The sequence below is a fragment of the Bos indicus genome, chromosome 24 (genome assembly GCF_029378745.1).
Source record: "Bos indicus isolate NIAB-ARS_2022 breed Sahiwal x Tharparkar chromosome 24, NIAB-ARS_B.indTharparkar_mat_pri_1.0, whole genome shotgun sequence".
NCBI lineage: Eukaryota > Metazoa > Chordata > Mammalia > Artiodactyla > Bovidae > Bos > Bos indicus.
The window spans coordinates 33,267,087-33,292,575 of record NC_091783.1 but is presented as its reverse complement, the minus strand read 5'-3'; the positions used below and the strand labels follow the sequence as shown (position 1 = coordinate 33,292,575).

The window sequence follows — 25,489 nt, the reverse complement described above, 5'->3', positions numbered from 1 at the left end:
ACTTTCTCAATTCATGCACCTTCTCCTTCCGCCATTGTGTCCACAAATTCGTGCTCTACATCTGCGTCTCTACTTAAAAAACTAGGAATAAATCTACCATATGACCCAGAAGTCCCACTACTGGGCATATACCCTGGGTCCTTAAGTTCTGAAGAGTTTGATGCAAACCTGAGAGTGTGGTGAAGATTTAGCAGGAGGAAGCGTGGCGTGTCTCTCCTGGCACCCACACCTCTCCCTGCCCAGTGCTTCCTTTATCAGAACACCTGCTGGTGACATCTTGTGTTTGAGTTACTTCTCTTCTCTCCCACTGAATTTCTTCTAGAGCAGGGCCCACCTCTTGTTTGTTCCTTTGTTTTTACCCTAGCATCCAACACAGTGCTCCACACATTGGAAGTGATCTGGAAAAGTTGAATGAATGAATGATTGTTCAAACAATAAAAGAGAAGTCGTGGTAGGGAGTGGTGCTGTAATCAGCCTCTAGTTTCTGAGAACAAGACAGTGTCTGGGCTGTGAATGCAATTGCACAGTCTTATATGTAAGAAGGTTTGTTTTTTTTAATTGATTCATTTTTAGTTGAAGGATAATTGCTTTACAATGTTGGTAAGAGGTTTTTGAATAAGGAGAATGATTAAAAATGTGAGCAACTAGGAGAGACTAATTTTTTCCCATCTTTCTAAAAATGTGTAGGTCACTCCTTGAGCCTCTGGGTGAACACTGGCATGTCCTCTGGGGCCCTCCAGTCTTGGATCTCAACTCTCTTTGTCGTTTATTTGAACAGTTTTGTCTCCTTCCTTTCCAGCCTCTTCTCTTTGCTATTTCCCACAGGACTCGGCTAATAACAGCCTTGACACAATTCAGAGGGAGAGTCCCTTGTCTTGTTTATCTTTCAGCATTCTCACCTGTCTGAAGCAGCTTCCGATTCTGCATAGATGGTCTGTACAGGTTTGTTGCCTGGGTGGATGAATAACTGAACACAAAGATGTAAAGAATTCTCTTTGTTCTCTCTCTGTCCCCCTCTTCTCTGAGTTTTTGTACTTTTGTTTATTTGTGGTTATTTAAGAATATTTGACCTCAGGTGCAGAACTGCATTATGGATTGTTCACAACCCTCAGGTTATGACATGCTTTCATCACTGGTCCTTGCATGATCAGCCTTAATGTGTATGTGGATGGATGGGTTTTAAATAGTAAAACATGGGATTTCCCTGGTGGTCCAGCAGTTAAGACTCTGTACTTGTACTGAGTGGACTTGAGTTCAATCCCTGGTTGGGCAACTAAGATTCCCATATGCTGCATGGTCAAAAAAAAAAAAGAAGTATAGTTGATTGTATTAAAATGTTTCAGGTGTACAGCAAAGTGATTGCCTGTGTGTGTACAAGCAATTGTTGTTGATCAGTCGCTAAGTTGTGTCCAACTCTGCCACTCCATGGACTGCAGCATGCAGGCTTCCTTGTCCTTCACCATCTCCCAGAGTTTGCTCAAATTCATGTCCATTGAGTCGGTGATGCCATCCAACCATCTCATCCTCTGTCACCCTCTTCTTCTCCTGCCCTCAATCTTTCCCAGGAACAGGGTCTTTTCCAATGAGTCGGCTCATTAAATCAGGTGGCCAAAGTATCGGAGCTTTAGCATCAGTCCTTACAATGAATATTCAGGACCGATTTCCTTTAGGATTGACTGGTTTGATCTCCTTGCTGTCCAAGGGACTGTTAGGAATCTTCTCCAACACTGCAATTCAAAAGCATCAGTTCTTCAGTGCTCAGCCTTCTTTATGGCCCAACTCTCACGTCCATACATGACTACTGGAAATACCATAGCTTTGGCTATACGTATCTTTGTCAGCAAAGTGATATCTCTGCTTTTAATATGGTGTCTAGGTTTGTCATAGCTTTTCTTCCCAAGGAGCAAGCATGTGCATACATACATACATGTATATATTCTTTTCCAGATTCTTTTCCATTATAGGTTATTACAAGGTATTGAATATAGTTCCCTGTATTCTACAGTAGGTCTTTGTTTATCTATTTCATATACAAGTAGTATGTATCTGTTAATCCCAAATTTCCAGCTTACCCTTCTCTCCCTTCCCCTTTGTTAACCTTAGGTTTGTTCTCTATGTCTGGAAGTCTGTTTCTGTTTTGTAAGTTAGTTCATTTGTATCATTGTTTTAGATTTCACATGTAAGTGATACCATATGATATTTGTCTATCTGACTTCTTCACTTAGTATGATAATCTCTGCTGCTGCTGCTGCTGCTGCTCAGTCGCGTCAGTCGTGTCCGACTCTGTGCGACCCCATCGACGGCAGCCCACGTGCAGCAACATGGAAGGACCTGATCTCTAGGTCCATGTTGCTGCGAGTGGCATTATTTCATTTTTATGGCTGAGTAATATTTCACTATATATATATTTATATATATATATACACATACATACATACCACATCTTGTTTATTCATTAGTCTGTTGGTGGACCCAATGTTCTTAATTTTATTGTAGTCAGATCTGTCTCTTTTTTTGTGTCAGTGCTCTCTGAAACTTGTTTAAGAACTCTTTCCAAGTTCTAAAAAGTATTTACCTTTTATTTTCCACTAAGAGATTTAAAACTTTTATTTCTAATGTTATGTTCTTAATTATAACAACACAAAAAGCATCATCTCAAGACTTCCCTGACAGTCCAGTGGTTAAGACTTTGCCTTCTAATGTAGGGGGTGTGGGTTCCATCCCTGGCTGAGGAACTAAGATTCCACATGTCTTGTGGCCAAAAGAGATAAATGTAGATTATAAGCATCCACATACTTGGAAGATTTGTTTGTATCATGTCTCCTTATAAACTTCAAGGAGAAATAATTTAATTCCTTTACCAAGTAATTAAACTGGTAAAATGATTTCTAGGGAGAAAATGGGAAAAATAAAAATCACTGAAGGGAAAAATACTCATAAATGTTAAGATGTTCTAGCTTAAACAGTTGTTAATTACACTTTTGGGGGGCTTCCCAAATAGCTCAGTGGGTAAAGAATCTGCTTGCAAAGAAGGAGAGCAGGAGACTTGGGTTCATTCCCTGAGCTGGGAAGATCCCCTGGAAGAGGGCATGGCAACCCACTCCAGTACTCTTGCCTGGAGAATCTCATGGACAGAGGAACCTGGCAGGCTACAGTCCATGGGGTCACAAAGAGTTGGATACAGCTGAGCACAGCACAGATGCTTTTTATTAATAACAACATTTTGGAGAAAGAACTCAAATTTATTTTTGGAAAACCCTGAGATGCTTATTCCTTTATTGGGCTTCTGTGACGTGCTGGGCTGAAGTGATGTGGGGAAATGCAAGTCACAAGGTCTCTGACCTCATGAACTGATGGGACTTCTCACCCCACAGTGCTGCTTCTGGGTTACAGAACTCTCTTCATGTAGGGCCAAAAGATAAAGTTGTAAGTAATTTATCATCACATATGAAAAAACCCTCTGTAACACATTTGATGAACGCATTTGGTCATGCATTTGGCTTCACCCCAGGATCAAATTTATCCTTGAACATTGAAAAGTTAATTTCCAAGATGTTCATCCAGGGCAGAGCTACCCTTTTAACACAGCACGTTTCTGGAGAGGCTGTGAGTCTCAGTTTGTTCTCTGTATGTGGACTTCCCTGGTTGCTCAGTGGTAAAGAATATGTCTGCCAATGCAGGAGACACAGGTTTGGTCCCTGGGTTGGAAAGATCTCCTGGAGAAGGAAATGGCAATCTATTCCAGCATTCTTGCCTGGGAAATCCCAAGGACAGAGGAGCCTGGCTGGCTACAGTCCTTGGGGTCTCAAGAGTTGGACACAACTTAGTAACTAAACAATAGCAACAACAACAACAACTCCTGTTTTGTAGTGGTTATGCTCTAAGATCATTTAATTGAGGAGCAAAGCATTTCAGTATGTGAAGTCCACTACTGAGTAAGCATGAGGCTTTGAACAAATTGAAATACACTCAATATATAAAGGCCTATGATCAGCTTATTAGGTGGTACATGCTTAGTTGCTTGGCCGTGTCCAACTCTTTGGGACCCCATGGACTGTAGCCCTCCAGGCTCCTCTGTCCATGGGATTCTCTAGGCAAGAATACTGGAGTGGGCTGCCATTTCCTTCTCCAGGGGATCTTCCTGACCCAGAGATCTAACCTAGGTCTTCTGCATTGCTGGTGGATTCTTTACCATCTGAGCTATGATGGCACTAAAATTATTCATTTCAGAAACAAAACAAGATAGAATCAAGAGAATCTGCTTACTAAAAAATAGTAATTCAGTAAGAAGATGAGATATCAGTAGAATCAGAATTCAGTAGAGATGATAATATTAAATGAATAACCACTCCAGATAAAAATGAATTCCCATTTACCTACTAAATGAACTGCCAACTTCCACAGTCTAGACACATTTCTGCCACTTACCTTTCAAGTGTTGCTTCTGTATGCTCTTGTTTAAATGGGCCAGCTGGTCTCTGTGTGTTTGCTGGTGCTGGTTCCTCTGCCTGGAACACCTTCCCGATTGGCTGCTCACTGCCACTTACCAGCGTCCTCTCCACCCTCATAGGCAGCTTAAATCCCACCTCTTCACCGAGCCTTTCCTGAGCTCATGGAATCTACCACCTTAGGCCCTGGGCTCTATGCTGTTGCCACACCTACCCCCTTACGGTTACTTATATGCTTATCACCTCCACTGGGGCTGTGAGCAGGGCTTCTCTTTGTATCCCAGGGCCTGACACGCACCTTGCAGAGGAGGATGTGAAGAGTTGAAACGGATTTGCTGAAGGAGAACATCATTGCAGCCCAAGCACACCAGGCTCTTCTTAGTGTCACATAGGTCAAGAAAAACGCAGCTGTAACGGATGGAAGACAAATATAATGTGTGTCCTAGAAACACGATAAACAGAGGTCTAAGCAGGTGATACGGTTTAAGAGGAAATGGAAAAGAGAAAGCCTTACTACTGTCTTCTGGAAATATGATGATGAACTTCAACAGTTGACATGTCTAAGCTGTATTAAGCCTCTTTGTTTTGATTACCTGTTTGACTAAATTGATAAGAAATCACTTAAAAATTAAAAAAGAACTTTTTTTTCCCCCAGGGGCAGTTCTGTGATTACTGCAATTCTGAGGACCCCAGGAAAGCACACCCTGTCACCAATGCAATTGATGGATCGGAGCGTTGGTGGCAAAGCCCTCCCCTTTCGTCAGGCATGCAGTACAACAAAGTCAACGTCACCCTGGACCTGGGGCAAGTGAGTTGTGCTTTCCTCTGGAATGGGGAAAATCAGCTTGAATCATTGTTTCTGTGGTTATTGCTTTTTTTTAAATTAATTTTTATTGGCATATAGTTGATTTACAATGTGGTGTTAGTTTCTGCTGTATAGTAAGGTGAATCAGCCATATATCTATCCCTGTATACAAATATTCCTGGGATTATTTCTGAAATAATGATTATTTTAAAAACAAGCTTCAGTTTCAGTTTACTAATACTATGAAGCCCTTTACTTTAATATTTGCATCCCTCAACACACAGCACAATGCCTGTCACAGTGCAAACACCCATACCTGTCTATTAAATGAGCTAAAATAATAATTGTAAGTGGTATCATTGACAAAGGTATTTTTTATTATTATTTTTGACTGTGGTAAAGTATACATAATGTAAAATTTAGCATCTTAGCCATTTCTAAGTGTACAGTTCAGTAGTGTTAAATAGGTTCACAGTGTTGGGAAATCAATATTTAACACTTTTTTATTTTGGAAAACTGGTGCTCTGTACTCATTAAACACTGTCCATTCTGCTTTCTGTCTCTGTGAGTCTGACTGCCCTTGGTACCTCATATAAGTGGAATCACACCTTATTTGTCCTTTTGTGATTGGTGTATTTTGCTTAGCAGGATGTCTTCAGGGTTCATCTGTGTTGCAGCATGTATCAAAATTTCTTTTCTTTTAAAGGCTGAATAATATTCCATTGTATGGATATCACATTTTGGTTATTCATCCACCAGTGGCCACTTGGGTTGCTTTCTCCTTTATGCTTTATGCTTTCACCTTTATTGTGAATAATGCTATGAACATGGGTATGGCAAAGATATCTTTATAGCATTCTCTTGACTGGAAATCTCGACTCTGTGAGCAGTGTCTACCATAGTTTTTTATCTTGTTTGGCCGTCTGGTCCATGAGGAATCTGATTAAGAGCTGTCCTCCTGTGAGAGGCTAAGATGGTCCTAGGATGCTTCATGCCCCTCTTCTTTGAGTGTGCACAGCTCTATAAATATGATGGATGTCACTTCCATGATAAGGTGGTATCATATGACAAGAGATGAAGGGATTTTGCAAATGCATTTAATATCCCAAGTCAGTTGCTCAAAAGGAAGACTATCCTGGGGACCTCTTCTAATTAGGGGAGCTCTTAAAAAGGACTGGGCCCTATCCCAAGAAAGAGGTTTGAAACATGAGAAGTTTTCCTGCTGATCTCGAAGGGGAAAGCTTCCTGTGGTGATGGCCATGTGGCAGAGATCTAAGAGTGGGTTCTAGAAATGGAGAGAGGTCCCAGCCAACAACCAGCAAGAAAAGCGGGAACCTGTCCTGCAACCATAAGGATCTAGATTCTGCTAACAACATGTGCAAACTTTAAGTAAATCTTTTTAGGCATTTAATGGATACCTTGATGGGAGCCTTGACCCTGAGCAGAAAACCTGGCCCCACCATGCCCAGATCCCTGATGTAAAGAACTGCAAGATAATAAATGGTGGTGTTTTAAGCCATTGAGTTTGCAGTGTTAAGCACGAATAGAATTCACCTTCCAATGCAGGGAGTGCAGGTTTGATCCCTGGCGATCTGGGAGCCAAGCTCTCACATACCTTGATGCCAGAAAACCAAAAAACCAAATCATAAAGCAGAAGCAATATGGTAACAAATTCAATAAAGACTTAAAAAGGAACTGCATCCCACAGACTAGAAATTGAATGTTACTGAGATTTCTTCCAATGAGTGTATTATATTCAGTTTCATGATAGAAGGGTTCTCCACTTCTTTTGCCTGAAAGTTTTGTTAAATCAGGCCTCTCCTGAGAATATTTTCCATCATCAATTTGCATCAGAGATAATTCAGGAAGATCTGGCATGGTTTGAAAGACTCTATAACCCCACTTTCAACCATGATTTAGTCTTATCCTTCTAGCACTAATTCAGTAGAGATTTTGCATGTAATGACTAAGATTTGCCTATCATACCACTTTTTAAACTGAGGATTTCTGTAGTTAGTTGGGAATTTTAACCCATTAAATGATGTTTACTGAACATACCAGTGCCTTGTGGATTTGCTCTTTCCCCTAAAGGCTTTTTTTAAACCTACCTTTTAAAAGTACCCTTTTGATGTATTGAAAAATCCCTAATTAAGACAGATGAATTAATAAAACACCAACATTGAGATAATTTAGTAATTTTCAGGTTGCTGACAGACATGAGTCGTGGCCAACATCTTCATGCAGATGATGCCCACCCACCTCCTTCCTGGCTGGGAGGCGGCTCTGTAGGTGGCTGAGAGTGGGGGTCCTGGGGTCAACCCACCCTAATTCATGCTCTGGTATTCTGCTTACTTACTGGATAACCCTGATCAACAAGCTTCACTGCTCTCTGCTTCAGTTTTCACATTTATACAGTGAAATGATACTAGTGCTCACTTCGTAGGATTGCTGTGAGGATTGAATGAGTTGACTGCTTCATTTTAAAACCTCTTCAGGCCAGTGGTTTTTAAGTAAGTTTTCACTGAATAAAATAAAGTCAATGTCAATAAACACTTTATTAAAATAGACTGACTCCTAACTTTTGCTCCTCTGGAAAGTATTGTGATGACCCTGAAGAAAATACTCTAGAAAAGTCTAGAGACAGGAAAAGCAATATACATCATGTCAGACTGAGCATGTTTCTTCCCTCTTGTGTTGGAGCAACACATAGTAAGCATGTTTTATCTCGTAGGGTTCACATCTTATACCCTGTCCATAGGATCTGTATTTTCTCCTTTTTGCTGAAATTAACCATGAAAGTGTCACTGAGAGGTTAGATTTCATAACTGAATCGTGACCTATGAGTTTTAGATTTAGGAAATGCAAATCTTGATTTTTAAAATTTTTTAAAATTTATTTTTAAATTGAAGTATAGTTGATTTACAATATTATCTTAATTACTGCTATATAGCAAAGTGATTCAACTATACATATATACATTCTTTTAAAAATATTCTTTCCCATTATGCTTTATCACAGGATATTAAACGTAGTTCCCTTTGCTATACGGTAGGACCTTGTTGTTTATCCATCCTATATATACTTTTTTAAAAAAGATTTTTTTTAAATTATTTAATTGTTTTTGTCTGTGCCGGGTCTTCATTGCTGCGAGGGCTTTTCTCCAGCTGCAGTGAGCAGGGGCTGCTCTCTAGTTGTGGTCCACGGCTTCTCATTGCTGTGGCTTCTCTTGTTGCGGAGCACAGGCTCTAGAGCGCGGGGGCTTCCGTGGTCTGCTCCTGGGCTCTGGAGCACAGGTTCAGGAGTTGTGGCGCACGGGCTTAGTGGTCTCACGGCATGTGGGGTCTTCCCGCACCAAGGATCAACCCTGTGCACTGGCAGGGGGACTCTACTACGGAGCCACCAAGGAAGCCCCATCCTATATACACTTGTTTGCATCTGCTAATCCGAAACTCTGAATCTATTCCTCCCCACCCCCTCTCCCTTGGTTGTAAGTGATATCCTATGGTGTTGGTCTTTCTCTTTCTGACTGAAGGAAGTGCAAATCTTGATGCCTGGTTGGGAAATAAAATACAGGCCATGAACTTGTTATTACCAAACCACTTTTTTTCCAGCCACTGAGGACTTGAATTTGATTTTGCTGTGCTGTACTGACAGTTTACGTTGTCATGTCGCCTTTTGGACTGCTTGGTGATTTTCACTGTTTTTTTTTGCCAACACAGTTTGACAAGTAAAAACATTGCCTTCAAGGCTTGATCTTGAAGGGCAATTTCCTTCCTTACAAAGTGTCAAATGTAGAAATTTCTGCAATTCACTGGAGGTAGTGGCATTTTCTGGGGCTGTTCAAGTTCATTAGATTATATAGAATTCATCAGTTTTGGGCTATAGAGTAAGAACAGGATAACTTACTGGAAACTTTCATATTGTCTGGCCAAGTATAATGAGTTCATTTTGACATTCGAAGCAAATTATGATGTCCAGTTTTTAAAAAGGATATATTTGGAATATAAGGACACTTGTTTCTTTCTGGACTCCTGGTGGAACATGACCTCTGGCCCCTGTGAGAATCGCAGGTGTAGCCATGGGCTTGAGCTGTGCTCCTTGATTTCCTTCAGAATCAGAATGAATCTTACTCTGCCAGACTCCCTGTATCCACCTCTGCTTTTCCTCCTCCAGGGTGAGGTTTAGGGAAAAACATGGGTGTGGCAGGGCTCCCCTCAAAGTCAAGGTGGCCAGGAGCTTGGGAGGGGCTGGCTCTCAGGTGGGAAGGAGGCGGGAAGCAGTGTGGGGCCAGGACAGGCTCCCCAGGAGAGCAGGCCCCGCCCACAGGCTCCAGGGAACAACAGGAAAAGCCCCTGGAGAAGAATTGTAAGGCTTTTTTTTGGTAAATTAATCTATTTATTTTGAAGTGTGGTGTTGGAGAAGACTCTTGAGAGTCCCTTGGACTGCAAGGAGATCCAACCAGTCCATTCTAAAGGAGATCAGCCCTGGGTGTTTTTTTGGAAGGAATGATGCTAAAGCTGAAACTCCAATACTTTGGCCACCTCATGCGAAGAGCTGACTCATTGGAAAAGACTCTGATGCTGGGAGGGATTGGGGGCAGGAGGAGAAGGGAATGACAGAGGATGAGATGGCTGGATGGCATCACTGACTCGATGAGTTTGAGTGAACTCCGGGAGTTGGTGATGGACAGGGAGGCCTGGCGTGCTGCGATTCATGGGGTCGCAAAGAGTCAGACACGACTGAGTGACTGAACTGAACTGAATCTATTTATTTTAATTGGAGGCTAATTACTTTACAATACTGTAGTGGTTTTTGCCATACATTCACATGAATCAGCCATGGGTTTACATGTGTCCCCCATCCTGACCCCCCGCCTCCCAACCTCTCCCCCCATCCTATCCTTCAGGGTTTTATGCAACTTGTCACATCCCTAGGAGTACTGTTTTTAACCTATTAGTAGTAAAAATAAGGGCTTCTATGGTGGTTCAGATGGTAAAGAGTCTGCCAGAAAAGCAGGAGACCTGGGTTTGATCCCTGGGTCAGAAAGATCCCCTGGAGGAGGGCATGGCTACCCACTCCAATACTCTTGCCTGGAGAATCCCATGGACAGAGGAGCCTGGTGGGCTACAGTCTACAGGGTCGCATAGAGTCAGACACAACTGAGCGACTAACACACACACACACACACACAGTAGAAATAAAGACAAAGCAAACATCCTTCTCCCACCCCCCAACCCAATAACCTCGAAAGGAATGCCTGTTCGCCTCAGAGGCTGGAGGTATGATGAAGGGAAGCGATGCCATTGTGCCCCATTCTGCTGGGTTGCTGGGGACAGGGGGCTGGCTGGAGCAGGACAGTGGCTGAGACAGTCCTTGGGCCTTGTTAGAGGCGAAGGCTGTGAGGGCAGCCCTGCCCTCAGCCCCCCAGCTCCCTCTGAGCGGGCAGCATGGAGGATGGCTCCTGTGCCCGTTCACATGTGTACCATCTCCAGGGCCTCCCCCTGACTCCCTGCTTCCTGCCCGAGGGCTCTTCCCAAGCCCTGGGAGTTTCTGAGCCTGTGTTCAGAGCAGCTAGGAAGTACAGGATTTAATGCCCTGAGGGGCAACCCTCAATCCGGAAGATACAGGAGCTGGTGGAAAATCCCCTCATTTCTCTGCCACTTCTTGGGACAGTGCCGAGGAGCTTTCTGAGGACACAGTTCTTCAGGGTGTCTGCAACAGGATGGAGCCCCAGTTGGCCTTGGTGGAATCTGCCTATTAACACTTTAGTCACTGGCTCTTCTCCCTCCTCTGTGTCCCTTTGTCTCCCAATTTATGCTTCTTGAGATCAACTCCCAAATAAGCTACCTGTGTCCAAGTCTTTGTCTCTGAGTTGGTTTTAGAAAGGATCGAACCCACTCCAGTACTCTTGCCTGGAAAATTCCATGGACAGAGGAGCCTGTAGCCTGGCTACAGTCCATGGGGTCACAAAGAGTTGAACATGACTGAGTGACTAACACTTTCAAACTAAGACAGGGAAGAAAGAGGCCTAGACGGAGGCTTGGAAACCCTCCTGGGTGTCTGCATAAGCAAACACTATGAACAAATTATGTAAAATATAGACTGCAGCCATGAAATTAAAAGATGCTTGCTCCTTGGAAGAAAAATCTATGACAAACCTTGACAACACATTAAAAAGTAGAGACATCAATTTGCTGACAAAGGTCCATTTAATCAATGCTATGGCTTTTCCAATAGTCATGTATAGTTGTGAGAGTTGGACCATAAAGAAGGCAAAGCACTGAAGAATTGATGCTTCCCAACTGTGGTGTTCGGAGAAGGCAATGGCACCCCACTCCAGTACTCTTGCCCGGAAAATCCCATGGATGAAGGAGCCTGGTGGGCTGCAGTCAATGGGGTCGCTAAGAGTCGGACACGACTGAGCAACTTCACTTTCACTTCTCACTTTCATGCATTGGAGAAGGAAATGGCAACCCACTCCAGTGTTCTTGCCTGGAGAATCCCAGGGATGGGGGAGCCTGGTGGGCTGCCGTCTATGGGGTCACACAGAGTCGGACACGACTGAAGTGACTCAGCAGCAGCAGCAGCAACTGTGGTGTTGGAGAAGACTCTTAAGAGCCCTTTGGGCAGCAAGGAGATCATACCAGTCATCCTAAAGGAAGTCAACCCTGAATATTCACTGGAAGAACTGATGCTGAAGCTGAAGCTCCAACACTTTGGCCACCTGATACAAAGAGCTGACTCACTGAAAAAGACCCTGATGCTGGGAAATATTGTAGGCAGGAAGAGAAGAGGGAGATAAGAGGGTGAGATGGTTGGATGGCTGACTCAATGGACATGAGTTTGAGCATACTCTGAAAGTGAAGGACAAGGAAGCCTGGTGAGCTGCAGTCCATGTGGTCACAAAGAGTCAGACAGAATGACTGAATAACAACAAAGTAGGAAATCCAGAAAAAATGTTTCTAAAGCTCTCAGCTTAAGAGTAACCAAGGAAACAGCATTATAAGTTTTAAAGAAGAAAATATAGGTCACAGGGAAATTTCCCATTAGTCTACCTATTTTCTTAGGAACTTAGCATGGATGCAGATGTATCTGAGAATGAATTTAGTTTGCAGGTACCTTCTAGGAGCTCGCCCCTCGCTCCCGTCCTCTTCAACTTTTATTAAACTTTGGTGGATGAATCCAAAACATTCTTTGTAACCTTTGTCAGTTCTGACTCAGACGGGAGGAAGGCCTGGGCTAGTTTTTGATGCTTCCTAATAAGCACGTGGGTTTTGGAGATTAAATTGGTTCTTGGGATGCTTGGGTCACTAAGAGTCATGAAGAGTCTGACTCAGTTGGGTCCCTGGGTGAATACAGTTCAATCCAGAAAGTACATGGCTCTTGGATTTGACCCAATGTTCTATATTTCTTAGGAACCCTCTAGCCTATAAGCTTCAGGAAGCTGAGGATGATGTCTTTCTGTGTTCACTACAAATGTTCTGCTCCCAACATCTTGCATAGTGTTCAGCCCATAGTATATGCTCAATAAATATTTGTTGAATGAATGTAGAATGAGCCAAGGATGATTCAGGGTTGGCCTGGATTTCGCTGGTGTCAGTGAAAGCATATTGCTGTGAGATCAAATCTCTGGGGAGAGTGGACTAGCCTTGGCCCTGATGTTAATTAGATCATTGGTTCCACTTAGGATAATTGGTTCTCTTTGCCACACCATTTAAGTATTTTAGAGCAATAACATAATTAGAAGATACAGATCTTAGAGCAAATTTGTAATTAATAAATATTCTGTTAATGAACATATAATCATGAGACTCAACCCTTGAAGGCCAATCATTTGTTGGTGAGAGAAAAACAAGGACCAATAAAATCCTCTGGGGCTACTGAGGATGTAATTTTATCCTTTATGCTACTGAAATAACCTAAAGTGGCAATTTGCCTTTGAAGTGCTTTTTAAGCAACTTACATACTAGGGAGAATCTGACAATCTGGCATTTTCTTTTTATGTGTGAAAAACTCAAGGAAGCTGAGTGGATCCACAGCAAGAGTAGAATTCTGAGATGTCAGTTTTGCTTAGTTCTCTGAATCACTGTCCCAAACATTGGTAATGTACATTAGTTGATAGATTCTAAGAACTTTAAACACTGTTATAGAAAATAATGTCTGAGAAATAGTTTCTCAACTAAAAACTGCTTATTCTCTGGCCATGTTGCCTGTTGGCAATATCTTTTTCTCAGTTGATGTATTTTTCCACCATCTATCTATTTCCTCAAACCATAAAACTGAATCAACATTGACTCCATGGATTAAGATGATTTCCTAAGATTACTTAAGATTGAAACAGATCCTGACTCTAGTGGCTAAACACAATGCTGATTTATTTCTCATTCATGTAAGAGTTGAAGCATAACTTATCCTGGCCAGGTCACTCCACTCCAAACAATGGTTCAAAGACTCAGACTAACTAGTGAGGTCGAAGGAAATGTAGCCCAGCTGTTGCTCTAGAAGGAAGCAACCATTCTAAAGGCAAAGCTGTCTCTTCTGTGCCCTGCAGGGGCTCCTCGAGATGGTGAAAGCTGACACCGTGTAGCTCTTCCCAGCTCTGACATCAGCCCTGGGTGGGAGCATTTACACCAGAGACATTGGCCAATGTTACACACCAGGGCTTCTTTCCAGGAGCCAGTTTACCGGCATGCTGCTCACTGAGTCTCTTCTATGTTCCTGCACTTCTCCTCCCACCCCTTCTTACCACTTAATTATTATCTCTTGCTTCCTGAAGTTTTACTTTTCAAAACGTGCAGTTGGTGGGACCCATTCATGCATATTTACCTGCACCCTTGGTGTTTTTGGTGTAAACTACTTGAGCTCTGTGCTTTGAAACCAGTTTCATAAGTCCTTTACTGTGGAGGTCCTGAAGGGCTACCCTGGCCAGGGAACCACAGACCTTTGGTCTCGCAGAGATGGCAACTGGAGTTATAAGCTTATAATTGGGAACTTCTTTCCAGAGTTTGTCAGATGTTGCTTTGTCAAACAAGACTAGGTTATTGAGTTTGTCCCGAACTTCGCCTTTGGACCACTTCTTCTTTTTGGCCTTGCCCCTTGATTTGTTCACAGGATGTTTGTCTTTCTTGGCTGACTTTCCGACATCTTTCTTCTTCTTGTCATCCTTGGGTGGCATAGCAAAGCCAGGAGAGGAACTGTGACCACCGCCACCTTGCTAAGATGTCGGACAAAATGTGCGTCTTGCTTCTTCATATCCTGCAGTCCCATTCCTTCTCTCCATTGATACTGCACTGCCGTGACCCTCGTATTGGCCTCTGACAGCTCTTTCCTGTGATGTCTTCTAAACCATCTCCCTGCCTCTGCTTTCGGCTCTCTCCCCTTGTCCTGCAGGCATTCATGGCGCAGAAAGATGTGATAACTAGCAATAGGAACAGTATAAATGATTGAGGTTGGTGGTTTTCCAGGCATCTACCCATCAACCCATCAATCTTTCTCATTGCTTCCTGAGCAAAACAAAGATTTAAACATGTCATTCTCCCTGTTTACATTCCTTTCATGGCTCCCCGCTACTTTCAGAATAAAGTCCAAGTTTCTCGGGATGGTGTGTAAGTCCCCCCACCCCCCCGCCCAGTCTAGCTTCTGCCTTTTCACTAGTCTCTTTTCTAGATGCCGCTTTTTTCCGCAGACTCCATGCCACATCAGCAGGGACCTATTTGTAATTCCCTGAACCACTCCATGGGGCTTCCCTGATGGCTCAGCAGGTAAAGAACCCTCCTGCCAATGCAGGAGATGTAAGAGACTTTGGTTTGATCCCTGGGTTGGGAAGATCCCATGGAGGAGAGCATGGCAACCCACTCCAGTACTCTTGCCTGCAGAATCCCATGGACTGAGAAGCCTGGAAGGCTACAGTCTACGGGGTTGGACATGACTGACTAACACTTTCACTTTCAAACCCTCTGTGACATTTCCAGCTTTGTGACCTTGTTTGGGTGCTGTTCATGGTGCTTAGGAATACCTTTGCTCCACACCTGCTCTGGCTACCTCCTTTCCCAGGTAACTCAGGTATCCCCTGCTGGAAACCTCCCCTGGCACTTGCTGTATATGCTGTGTCATGTAGGCCCATTACACCGTGAGCTCCTTAAAGTTGTCGTTGTTCAGTTGCTAAGTTGTGTCCGACTCTTTTTGACCCCATGGACTGCAGCACACCAGGCTTCCTTGTCCTTCACTGTCTCCCAGAGTTTGCTCAAACTCATGTCCATTGAGTCAGTGACGCCATCCAACCATCTCATCCTCAACTGCTCCCTTTTCCTCCTGCCCTCAATTTTTCCCAGCATCAGGGTCTTTTCCCAGAGAAGGCAATGGCACCCCACTCCAGCACTCTTGCCCGGAAAATCCCATGGATGGAGGAGCCTGGTGGGCCACAGTCCATAGGGTCACGAAGAGTCGGACACGACTGAGCGACTTCACTTTCACTTTTCACTTTCATGCATTGGAGAAGGAAATGGCAGCCCACTCCAGCGTTCTTGCCTGGAGAATCCCAGGGACGGGGGAGCCTCGTGGGCTGCCATCTATGGGGTCACACAGAGTCGGACACGACTGAAGCAACTTAGCTTAGCAGGGTCTTTTCCAATGAGTCAGGTTTACATTAAGTGGCCAGAGTATTGGTGCTTCAGCTTCAGCATCAGTCCTTCCAATGAATATTCAGGGTTGATTTCCTTTAGGATTGACTGGTTTGATCTCCTTGCTCTCCAAGGGACTCTCAAGAGTCCTTAAGGTCAAGGAGCATATAATATTATTCTTTTTATCCACGGACTTAAAAAGTCCTGGAAGGTCCTTCATCCCCAAAATGTGATGAAAATGGAAAGAAAAATTTCGAGAGTGTTCTTTTTATATTACCCCGTTTGTTATATGTCTTGCTCTAACCATGAACAGCTCTGCTGTATTTTTTAAATATCCCTAACATTTACATTTGCTAGTTCGCATTTAACCAGCACCACAAGTAAAACAGACATAACAGAAAATGAGTAAAATATGCTTCCACCCCAAACATTCAGTAGGCTATAGTCAGACAACATAAACCAAGAATCAGAAGCAGGAACGGAAAGTGTACTAGAAAAGAGCAACACTTTCCTACTGGAATTTTCTCCCAAACTCGCTACCAATACAAGTTAATATGATCAAGTGCTGAACAGAGGTCACTGTGACTTCATTGGTGATGCTTACCAGGTCACCCTGAGTCACGCACTATTGTGACTCTGGCATGTGCTTATATGTCAGGATTACAGCCACTGCAGAGTAGTCAGAGGGGTTTTTCTTGTCAGGAAGGGTGATACCAGGGTTTGGCCTCCCATGAGAAGATGAGGCCTACGGTCCAGGAGGAGGCACTAGAGGGCTAGCCCCCACACCCTCCAGCTGTCCATCAACCCACATGGAACTTGTCTCTCAAAGAGCTGGATGGAAAATATATGATGAGGTTCGTTGCTCGAGAACTCCAAGGGTCATGGCTCCTGCTGCCAAGAGAAAAATAAACAGAACCAAAACCCTCAGTGCTTTCCAGAAAAGGTTAATCCTATTTGAGGGTTGGCCATGCAGTTAAGAAGACATAGGGAAGATGGCATGCCAAGGTACTGGTATGGAATTAAGTAGAACTGGGAATTGACCAGAGGAGAGCCACTTGGCTTCTTGGGAAGGGTCTAGGCTGCTGTGCCAGCCTTTGGTCCCATGGTGATGGTCAGGGTGGGAAAGAGACTGAGGCACAGAACCCAGACAGGCTGGGGTCCTGCCATCCTGGCAGGGTCTCCTCTGTGTGTGGCGGAGGCTCCCTGCTGTGGCTGGAAATGCTTATGAACAATGTATGTGAACATGCTTTGATTCTTGTGAAGCACCATGCAGGCGTAGACTATTACTGCTATTACTTAGAGAAGTTGTCATTGACGTCCCTCCCTCTCTCCTCTTCTAGGCTTCCAATAAGCTCACACTGCCTTGTCTCTTCCAAGTGAGTGAAGAATCTATCGATCTATTCTCAGTAAAGTTCTGGAAGCTCAGGACTGAAGCTTCCTAGAATATTTGCACCTTAACAAATTGTTATCTATTTTCGTCATGGAACTAATACTTCTAGAAATTGATCCTAAGAAAATAATGAGGTAAATGCTCAAAATGTTTGGCTTCCCAGGTGGCACTAGTGGTAAAGAACTTGCCTGCCAGTGCAGGAGATAAATGCTCAAAACGTTTGAGCAAAGATATTCTTGGGAGCATTGTTCATAATTAGATAACGTGGGAAACAGCAATCTCACATCCAGTAAGGGAACTGATGCATCGAATGGATTAATTGGCAACCATAGGAAGGCTGCCACAGAGGGGGGAGTCTTTATTGATCTGACAGATGTTTGTGCTATAGTGTAAAGAAAAAATAATCAAACTTTAGGTATGCTGTGTATATAGTATGGTATGATGACATTTGATCTCTGTGTATGAGCAAAGCAAGAAGTCAGGCAAGAGGGTATTTAAAATGCTAACAGTGCTTTCTCTGGATGGAGGGATTATTGGTCAATTTTACTTTCTTCTGTGAATCCAATTTACAGTGTGATTCAGATCCATCACTCTTATTACATGGGTGCAAATCTGGCTCCAGAACTTTCTACCTGTGTGATGCTGGGCCCTCTAGTTAATGTCTTGGAGTCAGTTTCTTCATCTGAGACCTGGGGATGAACCTAGAACCACCCTCATAAGGTTGTTGGGAGGAATTAATGATGTAATACAGAAAAACCCTTAAAGGGACTTCCCCAGTGGTCCAGTGGTTAAGACTCCCCCTTCCAATGCAGGGATTGTGGATTTGATCCCTGGTCAGGGAACTAAGATCCCACATACCACAAGGTATGGGCAAAAGTTAAATAAATAAAAACTTGTTAAGAGAAAAATTCTTAAAATTATGCCTCTCACACTATGAGAACTCAATTCATGTTGGCTGTTATATTTGTATTTTTTTCACTGAGCACATGTATTACTTTTAGAGTTAGAAAAACAGTAAAGCAATTGGAAAATCTTTCCTTTTGGGGAATAAAGAAGAGCTCAATACAGTGATGACAAAAGGCACAGTTATTCCCGGTGGAATTGGACGTGTTGATGGAAAAGCTTACTTGGAGCTTCCTGACATCCTCCACCCCCCAAAATGTAAGCTTCTGACCAGTTCCTCCTGGAATGAGGTCAGCCTGCTAGAGATCTTTAATGCCAACAGAATCAGAAAAATGCCCAGTAAATGGAAAAAAAAATTTTAAAGAACCTTTTTATTCTTTAGCTAATCTTGAAAATTGTTTCTTCCCTTGTGAAACTCATGATTTCAGGCATATTTTGGCTTTCAGTCATGGCAGTTTTCCTATTACTATTATTGGCAAGCATATATAAGGAAAAACTGAATTTCGTGAATTCTTCACAGTGGTTCCAATGAGAGTTTGAGTTAAATATAATGTCTCGGGGGAGCCCTGGCCCCGGCCCCTCCTCTCCACTGCCCACTGTCCCCCAGAACCCCCACCCCAGAGCCTCTGTCGCTCCTCCCGCCAGTGGCCCTGGAGCCTCCCTGTGTCACCAGGCATCCTCTTTTACTCTTTTCTTCCCAAAACCTCTCCTCTCCCTACTCCTGTTTCTGTGGTTTCTCTTCACTTTTGTTTTTTTCCTTTCCATTCTTCCATTGTATTTCCTTCTTTTAGAGAAAAATGGGAATCAAACCAAACCACCTCCTTTTCCTGTGGTCACTGCCCGCCTTCAGGTGGGATGCTATGTGGGTCCCCAGCCGCCCCTCCAACCCCAGAGTGGTGGCCTGAGGAGCTGGGTGGGAGGGTTAGGGCTTCATCAGGACCAGGCTTCCTGCCTGGCTCCAGCCCTGCCCACCAGCCTGGTCCCCATGTGGATTTGAGATGCAGACAGCGTGGATGTCCTACTTCCTGGGACCCTGCAGCTCCCTCCAGACCAGGGGCCCCAACTTCACGCCCCTCCACCCCATCCACGGTTCCTGCCAGTCTTCCACGCGAGGTCTCCTTGGCGTTTAGCCTGCAGATGAGTTGCTTCACGCTCCTTGTCTCTCTAACTTAATGGCAAGCTCCTGTGCTGTTTGCACTCCTCTTTAATTCTCAAACCCCTAATGTAGACTCTGCCATGTAGGAATTTCCTGACTCAGTGCATCGTCCGTGATGAGCTCTGAGCCATGTGCTTTAAGCTTCCTGAACAATGAGATCGCAGGTTTACCTTCACAGTTTCTCAACATCATGGAATAACCGGAGTGAATGCTGGGGTCTTTCCCTTGCCTCTCACTATCGCCCTGGCCCAGGAGCCTCTTGCCATCTTCGCGTGGCTGGTTCTAAGCACATGAAGTCCCAGGAGCTCTGGTGAGATGAAGGGGGCACACTAGGGCCTCGGAGCCTGGGAGGGTGGAAGGATGCAGTGTACTCTTTCTGATTCAGGATCTGTGTCACCACATCCTGGAGGTCCCAGCTGAGTGAATTCAGGCTGGGGTCTCTTATCAGAGGGTGCAGGTGGGCAGAGCCAGGGGGCAGGTAGCGTCAGGGTGACAGAGCAAAGCCCAGGGCCTGGCTGACATCAGGTAGGGTGCAAGGAGAACAGAGAGTGTAGCCTTCTTAACTGCTGAGGGAGGTCAGGGCAGGGAGACTGGGTGAAGGGCAGACGTTTTATAAATTCCTGTGTTTCAGGGCGAAGGCATCTCCCCAGCTCTGCTCAGGCCTGGGCAGGGCTGGACCTGCAACGGGCTGGTGTTGAGGACAGGCGGGGCTGACACCTTGCCCTGGCTGCTAGGATGCTGTGGTTTGGACTCGTTTTATGACTCTCCCAGGCAGCTGGTGCTCAGCCTTAGCCTCTGCTCTCCTCCCTTCTCTTGTCATTCCCTCCAGCCTGTGGTGCCCTCCTGTCCCTGAGGCTGCACAAACCACCACCCAACCCAAGGGCACGTGAAGATTCGAGAAGCACTGCTTAGACCATGCCTCTCAAAGTGTCTGTGACAAAGGACCCATTTTTTAAAAACAAACATTTCTAAATGGTTGCAGACCACTGCCTTTGTAAAATTCAGTAAAAATGAATTCATAGAAAAATGAATTGAAAAATAAAGCCTAAAGACTTCCAAAATAAAGAAGTTAGTCACTCAGTCATGTCCGACTCTTTGCGATCCCATGAATTGTACCCCTCACGCTCCTATGTCCATGGAATTCTCCAGGCAAGAATACTGCAGTGGGTTGCCAATTCTTTCTCCAGGGCATCTTCCCGACCCGGGGATTGAACCCTGGGTCTTCTGCATGCAGGCAGATTCTTTACCATTTGAGGTACCAGAGATGTCCTCAAAATACAAGCGTCATTTGAAAATTAGATTCAACAGATGCCAATTTTTTCTTTTCAATTGTTACGAAGGTTTCTCCCGCTCGCCCTTGGGTTCTGTCTTTGTTGCTCCGTGGGTGAGTCTGGGGACCACACTTTGAGTAGCACCACTTGACTGAAGCGACTTAGCAGCAGCAGCAGCAGCAGACCATTAACTGTCATTTTTCTTGAGCGTTGTTGATGCTAGTCTTGAAGTCTGCTTCTCCTTTCTGTGGCCGCAAGTCTCTTCTCTGGCTCAGATTTGGTTAGCCAGTTCAAGATGTGTTTGCTAATTGTTTCAGAGTGTAGCCCCGAGCCTCTGTGACCGGAATGGTTTCCCTCTCTCCCTCCAGCCACTCTCCATCCCACTCAGGGCCTGAAGCAGCCTGCCTTAGTGGGCAGCATCATATTCTCCTTGAGCTCAGGTTCTTGGCAGAGTCTGGCCAGTGGGCTGTGCACACAAGCACGTGCTCAGAGGACAGGAGGGGAGTGAGGCAGGGGTGTCTATTCCCCACTGATGTAGGATCTCAGTGCTACAGCTCTGTCTCAGCTCCAGTATCTGCTTCCTGTCCTTGCCCGTCAGGTCTGGAGTGGGAAGGGCTCTGAGATGCTCTTATCTGTAGCCCTCGCTCACTTCTTTGTAAAAGTCTCCTTTAGGAAACTCTCCAAAGTTCCTTTGTTCTAGTAGATTATCTGTCTCAGGCTGGGGGTTTGGGTGACATCAGCTGACTTTTTTTTTTTTTTTTTTAGGATTTATTTATTTATTGTTGGCTGTGCTGAGTCTTCATTGCTGTGTGGGCTTTTCTCTAGATGCGGCAAGAGGGGGCTCCTCTCATTGTGGTACACAGGCTTGCTGTGGTTTCTCTTGCTGTAGACCGCAGGCTCTAGGCACGTGGGCTCAGTAGTTGTGGCGCATGGGCTTCGTCGCTCCAAGGCACGTGGGATCTTCTCGGACTAGGGATCTAACCTGTGTCTCCTGCATTGGCAAGAGGATTTTTAACCACTAGACTGCCAGGGAAGCCCCACTCTGACTTTCGAAGGATGCTTTTTGACTGGAGGAAATTGACTAAAGTCCCCCAACTGTCATCTCTGAAAGAATGAAAGGAAATTATTGAGGAGGTGATTAACTATACATTTTTTAAAAGTACATATAATGTAAAGGAGGGGAGAGGGAGAGGGTTCAGTTGAGTTATGACTATAAGGAACAGCATTCTGTTCCTTTCTATAGAGAACACCTAGTGTGTAGAATTAATGTATTTAATGTACGAATAAATGAGCGGAAAGTTCCTTAGTGTATCTGCTCTGTTTACACATGTCCCTCACACACCAAAAGCCATACATATGCAGGAGCAAAACATTTATCCCTTGCAATTTGGAACATACTGAGGATTTAGTGAAAAAGCTGAACTTTTGCTCACTTACATTTAGAGTATTAATTGAAACATTCAGAAAAATGAGTGCTGAGAAGTTCTGTCATCCTCTTCCTTGCGGTAGCTCTGCTATGAGTCTTAGAAAATTCTTCAACATCTGCTTCACAAGATGAAGCAAGAGGAATAACACCTTGCTTCACAGATGAACAGTTTAGACTTGAGAGCCTCAACTTTTATGCATTTATTTTTGGTTGAGCTGGGTCTTCATTGCTGCACGAAGGCTTTCTCTAGCTACAGTGAGCGGGGCCACTCTGTTGCGGTGTGCAGGCTTCTCACTGTGCCGGCTTCTCTTGTAGTGGGTTGTGGGATTCCGGGTGCTCCAGCTCAGCAGTTGCAGGACCCGGGCTCTGGAGCACAGGCTCAGTAGTTGGGGTGCAGGGGCTTCAGTTGCTCCGTGGCATGTGGAATCTTCCCCAGTCAGGGATCAAACCTGTGTCTCCTGCATTGGCAGGCAGATTTTCCCCCACTGAACCATCAGGGAAGTTGCAAGAACCTCAAGTTTTATGCACCTATCATGTGAACTGAATGCTAACAGACTTCCTAGTCTAGAAACTGGTCTAAGCGCTTTTCAACTATTAACTCATTTCATCCTTACTACAACCTCATAGGGGAGGCTCATGTTTTCTAGAAGAGGGAACGGAAACTCGGGGATGTTTTGTAGCCTCCTGACCCTGTGACTCGTGGTCACAGCTGAGCACTCAGTGGGTGCAGGATTGGTTCCCTCGGAGTCTGGCTGCAGAGCTGGCCTGAGATGCTGTGTGATGATGTTGCATGAGGTGCTCCCATCTGTCCCTGCTCTGGTTCATGAAACTTATGGCCCCTGTGGGTGTTTGGTTAGAACTGTGCCCCTCACTCAGGATGTTGTCCATCACCTTCCAGAGTGTTCCCCTAAGAAGATCCAGTTGAGAAATCCCTTTAGTCCCTGAAATAATTGTGCTTCACTGGGGCATTAAAAGTAAAACTAAACAAAACATATAGACACTGGGATGGGACCCCATTTCCCTCTTGATTATTGGTTACTGGAAGCCGATTTATGGCTATACTGTGCAAGTGTTTAGACCTTCATCACCTCTGTTTTGTGTGCGAACTTCACTGTGAGCTCAAGATTTCATCACTACTGCTAATTTTCCTTTCACCCCTTCTGTTTGTTTGTTTTTGCTCTTGGGTAATTTCATATTGCTGTTTTCTTTACATCTTTTAGGATTTGCAGTTCTAAATCCCTCCCCGCCCTTTTTTCTTAAACACAGTGGGATATAGATGAAGACAAGCAGTATATTGTTGAAACAGTCAAATATAATCACTGTTTCCATTCCAGTTGTACATTGGGTGCTACTTACAATAAACCGTCAAGATGTATTTTATTTGACGTTATGATTATTCAAATCAAATTGCCAACATCTGTTGAATCATAGAAAGAGGCGCTAAAAAGCCTCTTGATGAGGGTGAAAGAGGAGAGTGAAAAAGCTGGCTTCAAACTCAACATTCAAAAAACTAAGATCATGGCTTCTGGTCCTATTACTTCATGGCAAATAGATGGGGAAACAGTAACAGAGTTTATTTTCTTGGGCTCCAAAATCACTCTGGACAGTGACTACAGCCACGAAATTAAAAGACACTTACTCCTTGGAAGGAAAAGCTATGACAAACCTAGACAGTGTATTAAAAAACAGAGACATCACTTTGCTGACAAAGGTCTGTGCGACTGAACAGCAACAATGATCATTCAAAGCTTGAGAGATGTGTATTTTCATATAAAACCATTTATTTTTCAGTTCAGTCACTCAGTAGTGTCTGATTCTTTATGACCCCATGAACCACAGCATGCCAGGCCTCCCTGTCCATCACCAACTCCTGGAGTCCACCCAAACCCATGTCTATGGAGTCGGTGATGCCATCCCACCATCTCATCCTCTGTCGTCCCCTTCTCCTCCTGCCCTCAATCTTTCCCAGCATCAGGGTCTTTTCAAATGAGTCAGCTCTTCACATCAGGTGGCCAAAGTATTGGAGTTTCAGCTTCAGCATCAGTCCTTCCAATGAATATTCAGAACTGATCTCCTTTAGGATGGACTGGTTGGATCTCCTCGCAGTCCAAGGGACTCTCAAGAGTCTTCTCCAACACCACAGTTCAAAAGCATCAATTCTTTGGCGCTCAGCTTTCTTTATAGTCCAACTCTCACATCCGTGCATGACTACTGGAAAAACCATAGCCTTGACTAGATGGACCTTTGTTGGCAAAGTAATGTCTCTGCTTTTCAATATGCTGTCTAGGTTGGTCATAACTTTCCTTCTAAGGAGTAAGCGTCTTTTAATTTCATGGCTGCAGTCACCATCTACAGTGATTTTGGAGCCTAGAAAAATTTTATTTTTTAAATTTATTTATTTCTGGCTGTGCTGGGTGGGCTTTCTCTCGTTGTGAAGCTCGGGCTTCAGTTGTGTGGCACCTGGTCCTAGTTGCCTCGGGCGTGGGGGGATCCTCCTGGATCAGGGATGGAACCCATGTCCCCTGCATTGGCAGGCAGATCCTCAACCACTGGACCACCAGGGAAGTCCTATTTCTCATTTTATAGTGTTGGTGATAGTTCTGAGTCATTTTAAGAAGTTCAGTGAGATTCTGTAGAAAATCAAAACTCAGGCTTTGTAAGCTGGCGTGGTTCAGTTTTCAGTTTTGCTTCTTTCTAAGTGGATTGTCACAGAGAAGCCCAGCATCAAGCAGGATGACAAGCATCAAAGGCTGATGGAAGAGGCATCTGTTCTACTGAGTGCTCAGTCGTGTCTGACTCTTTGCAACCCCATGGACTGAAGCCCACCGGGCTCCCGGTCCATGGAATTTTCCAGGCAAGAATACTGGAGTGGATTGCCACTTTATAATTTTCCTTTTATATATAATACATAACAGACCAAGAACCTTTCACTTAGCTATTACCTTTGAGAACTGATGTGATACGTTCTTTTCCCCTTGAGCAAAGATATCCTTTAATTATAAGGCCTCATTAGCTATTGTACTGTTTCATTCCCCAATATTTTTTCTTTTGCCCCTGAATGTTTCCAGCGACAGTAGGATAATAATATGTGTGTTGACAGCCGAGAGTGGGTTCATTTCTAAATATATAAGGATTCATCCTAAGCATGGATATCATGACTCATAACACCCCCTCGAGGCATTCTTTCAAAAGACCCCTTCCCACCCACGTCGTACCTTTTCCTGCCATCATTATTACTCTTGCTAAGAGTTATTGCTTGCTTTGGAGAACAATTAGAGCTTAGTAAAGTGTGTTCTTTGCTGAAATTTCTTGTTCAACGTATTATCCTAGAGAAGATAGACTTGCACAAATCACAATGGCTTGTAATCTGGCTACCTGGAATACTTATTTTGTCCCCCAAACTGGTCTGTGATCATAGCGTGGAGAAGACATAGTTTGTTGCTGGAAAAACTTGGCCAGCTTCCTATGGTG

At 44.2% G+C, this 25,489-nt stretch overlaps 1 protein-coding gene and 1 pseudogene across 3 annotated transcripts in view; one reads left to right on the top strand and one right to left on the bottom strand.

Moving 5' to 3' along the window:
- LAMA3 (laminin subunit alpha 3) overlaps positions 1–25,489 on the top strand; it is a 249,672-nt gene that overhangs the window by 20,031 nt on the left and 204,152 nt on the right. For all 3 annotated transcript variants that reach the window (XM_070778824.1, XM_070778825.1, XM_070778826.1), the window contains exon 2: positions 5,104–5,256. In XM_070778824.1, the coding sequence (XP_070634925.1) occupies positions 5,104–5,256 (153 nt within the window). The remainder of the gene's footprint in view (positions 1–5,103; positions 5,257–25,489) is intronic.
- LOC139179296 (small ribosomal subunit protein eS25 pseudogene) lies at positions 14,066–14,443 on the bottom strand (annotated as a pseudogene).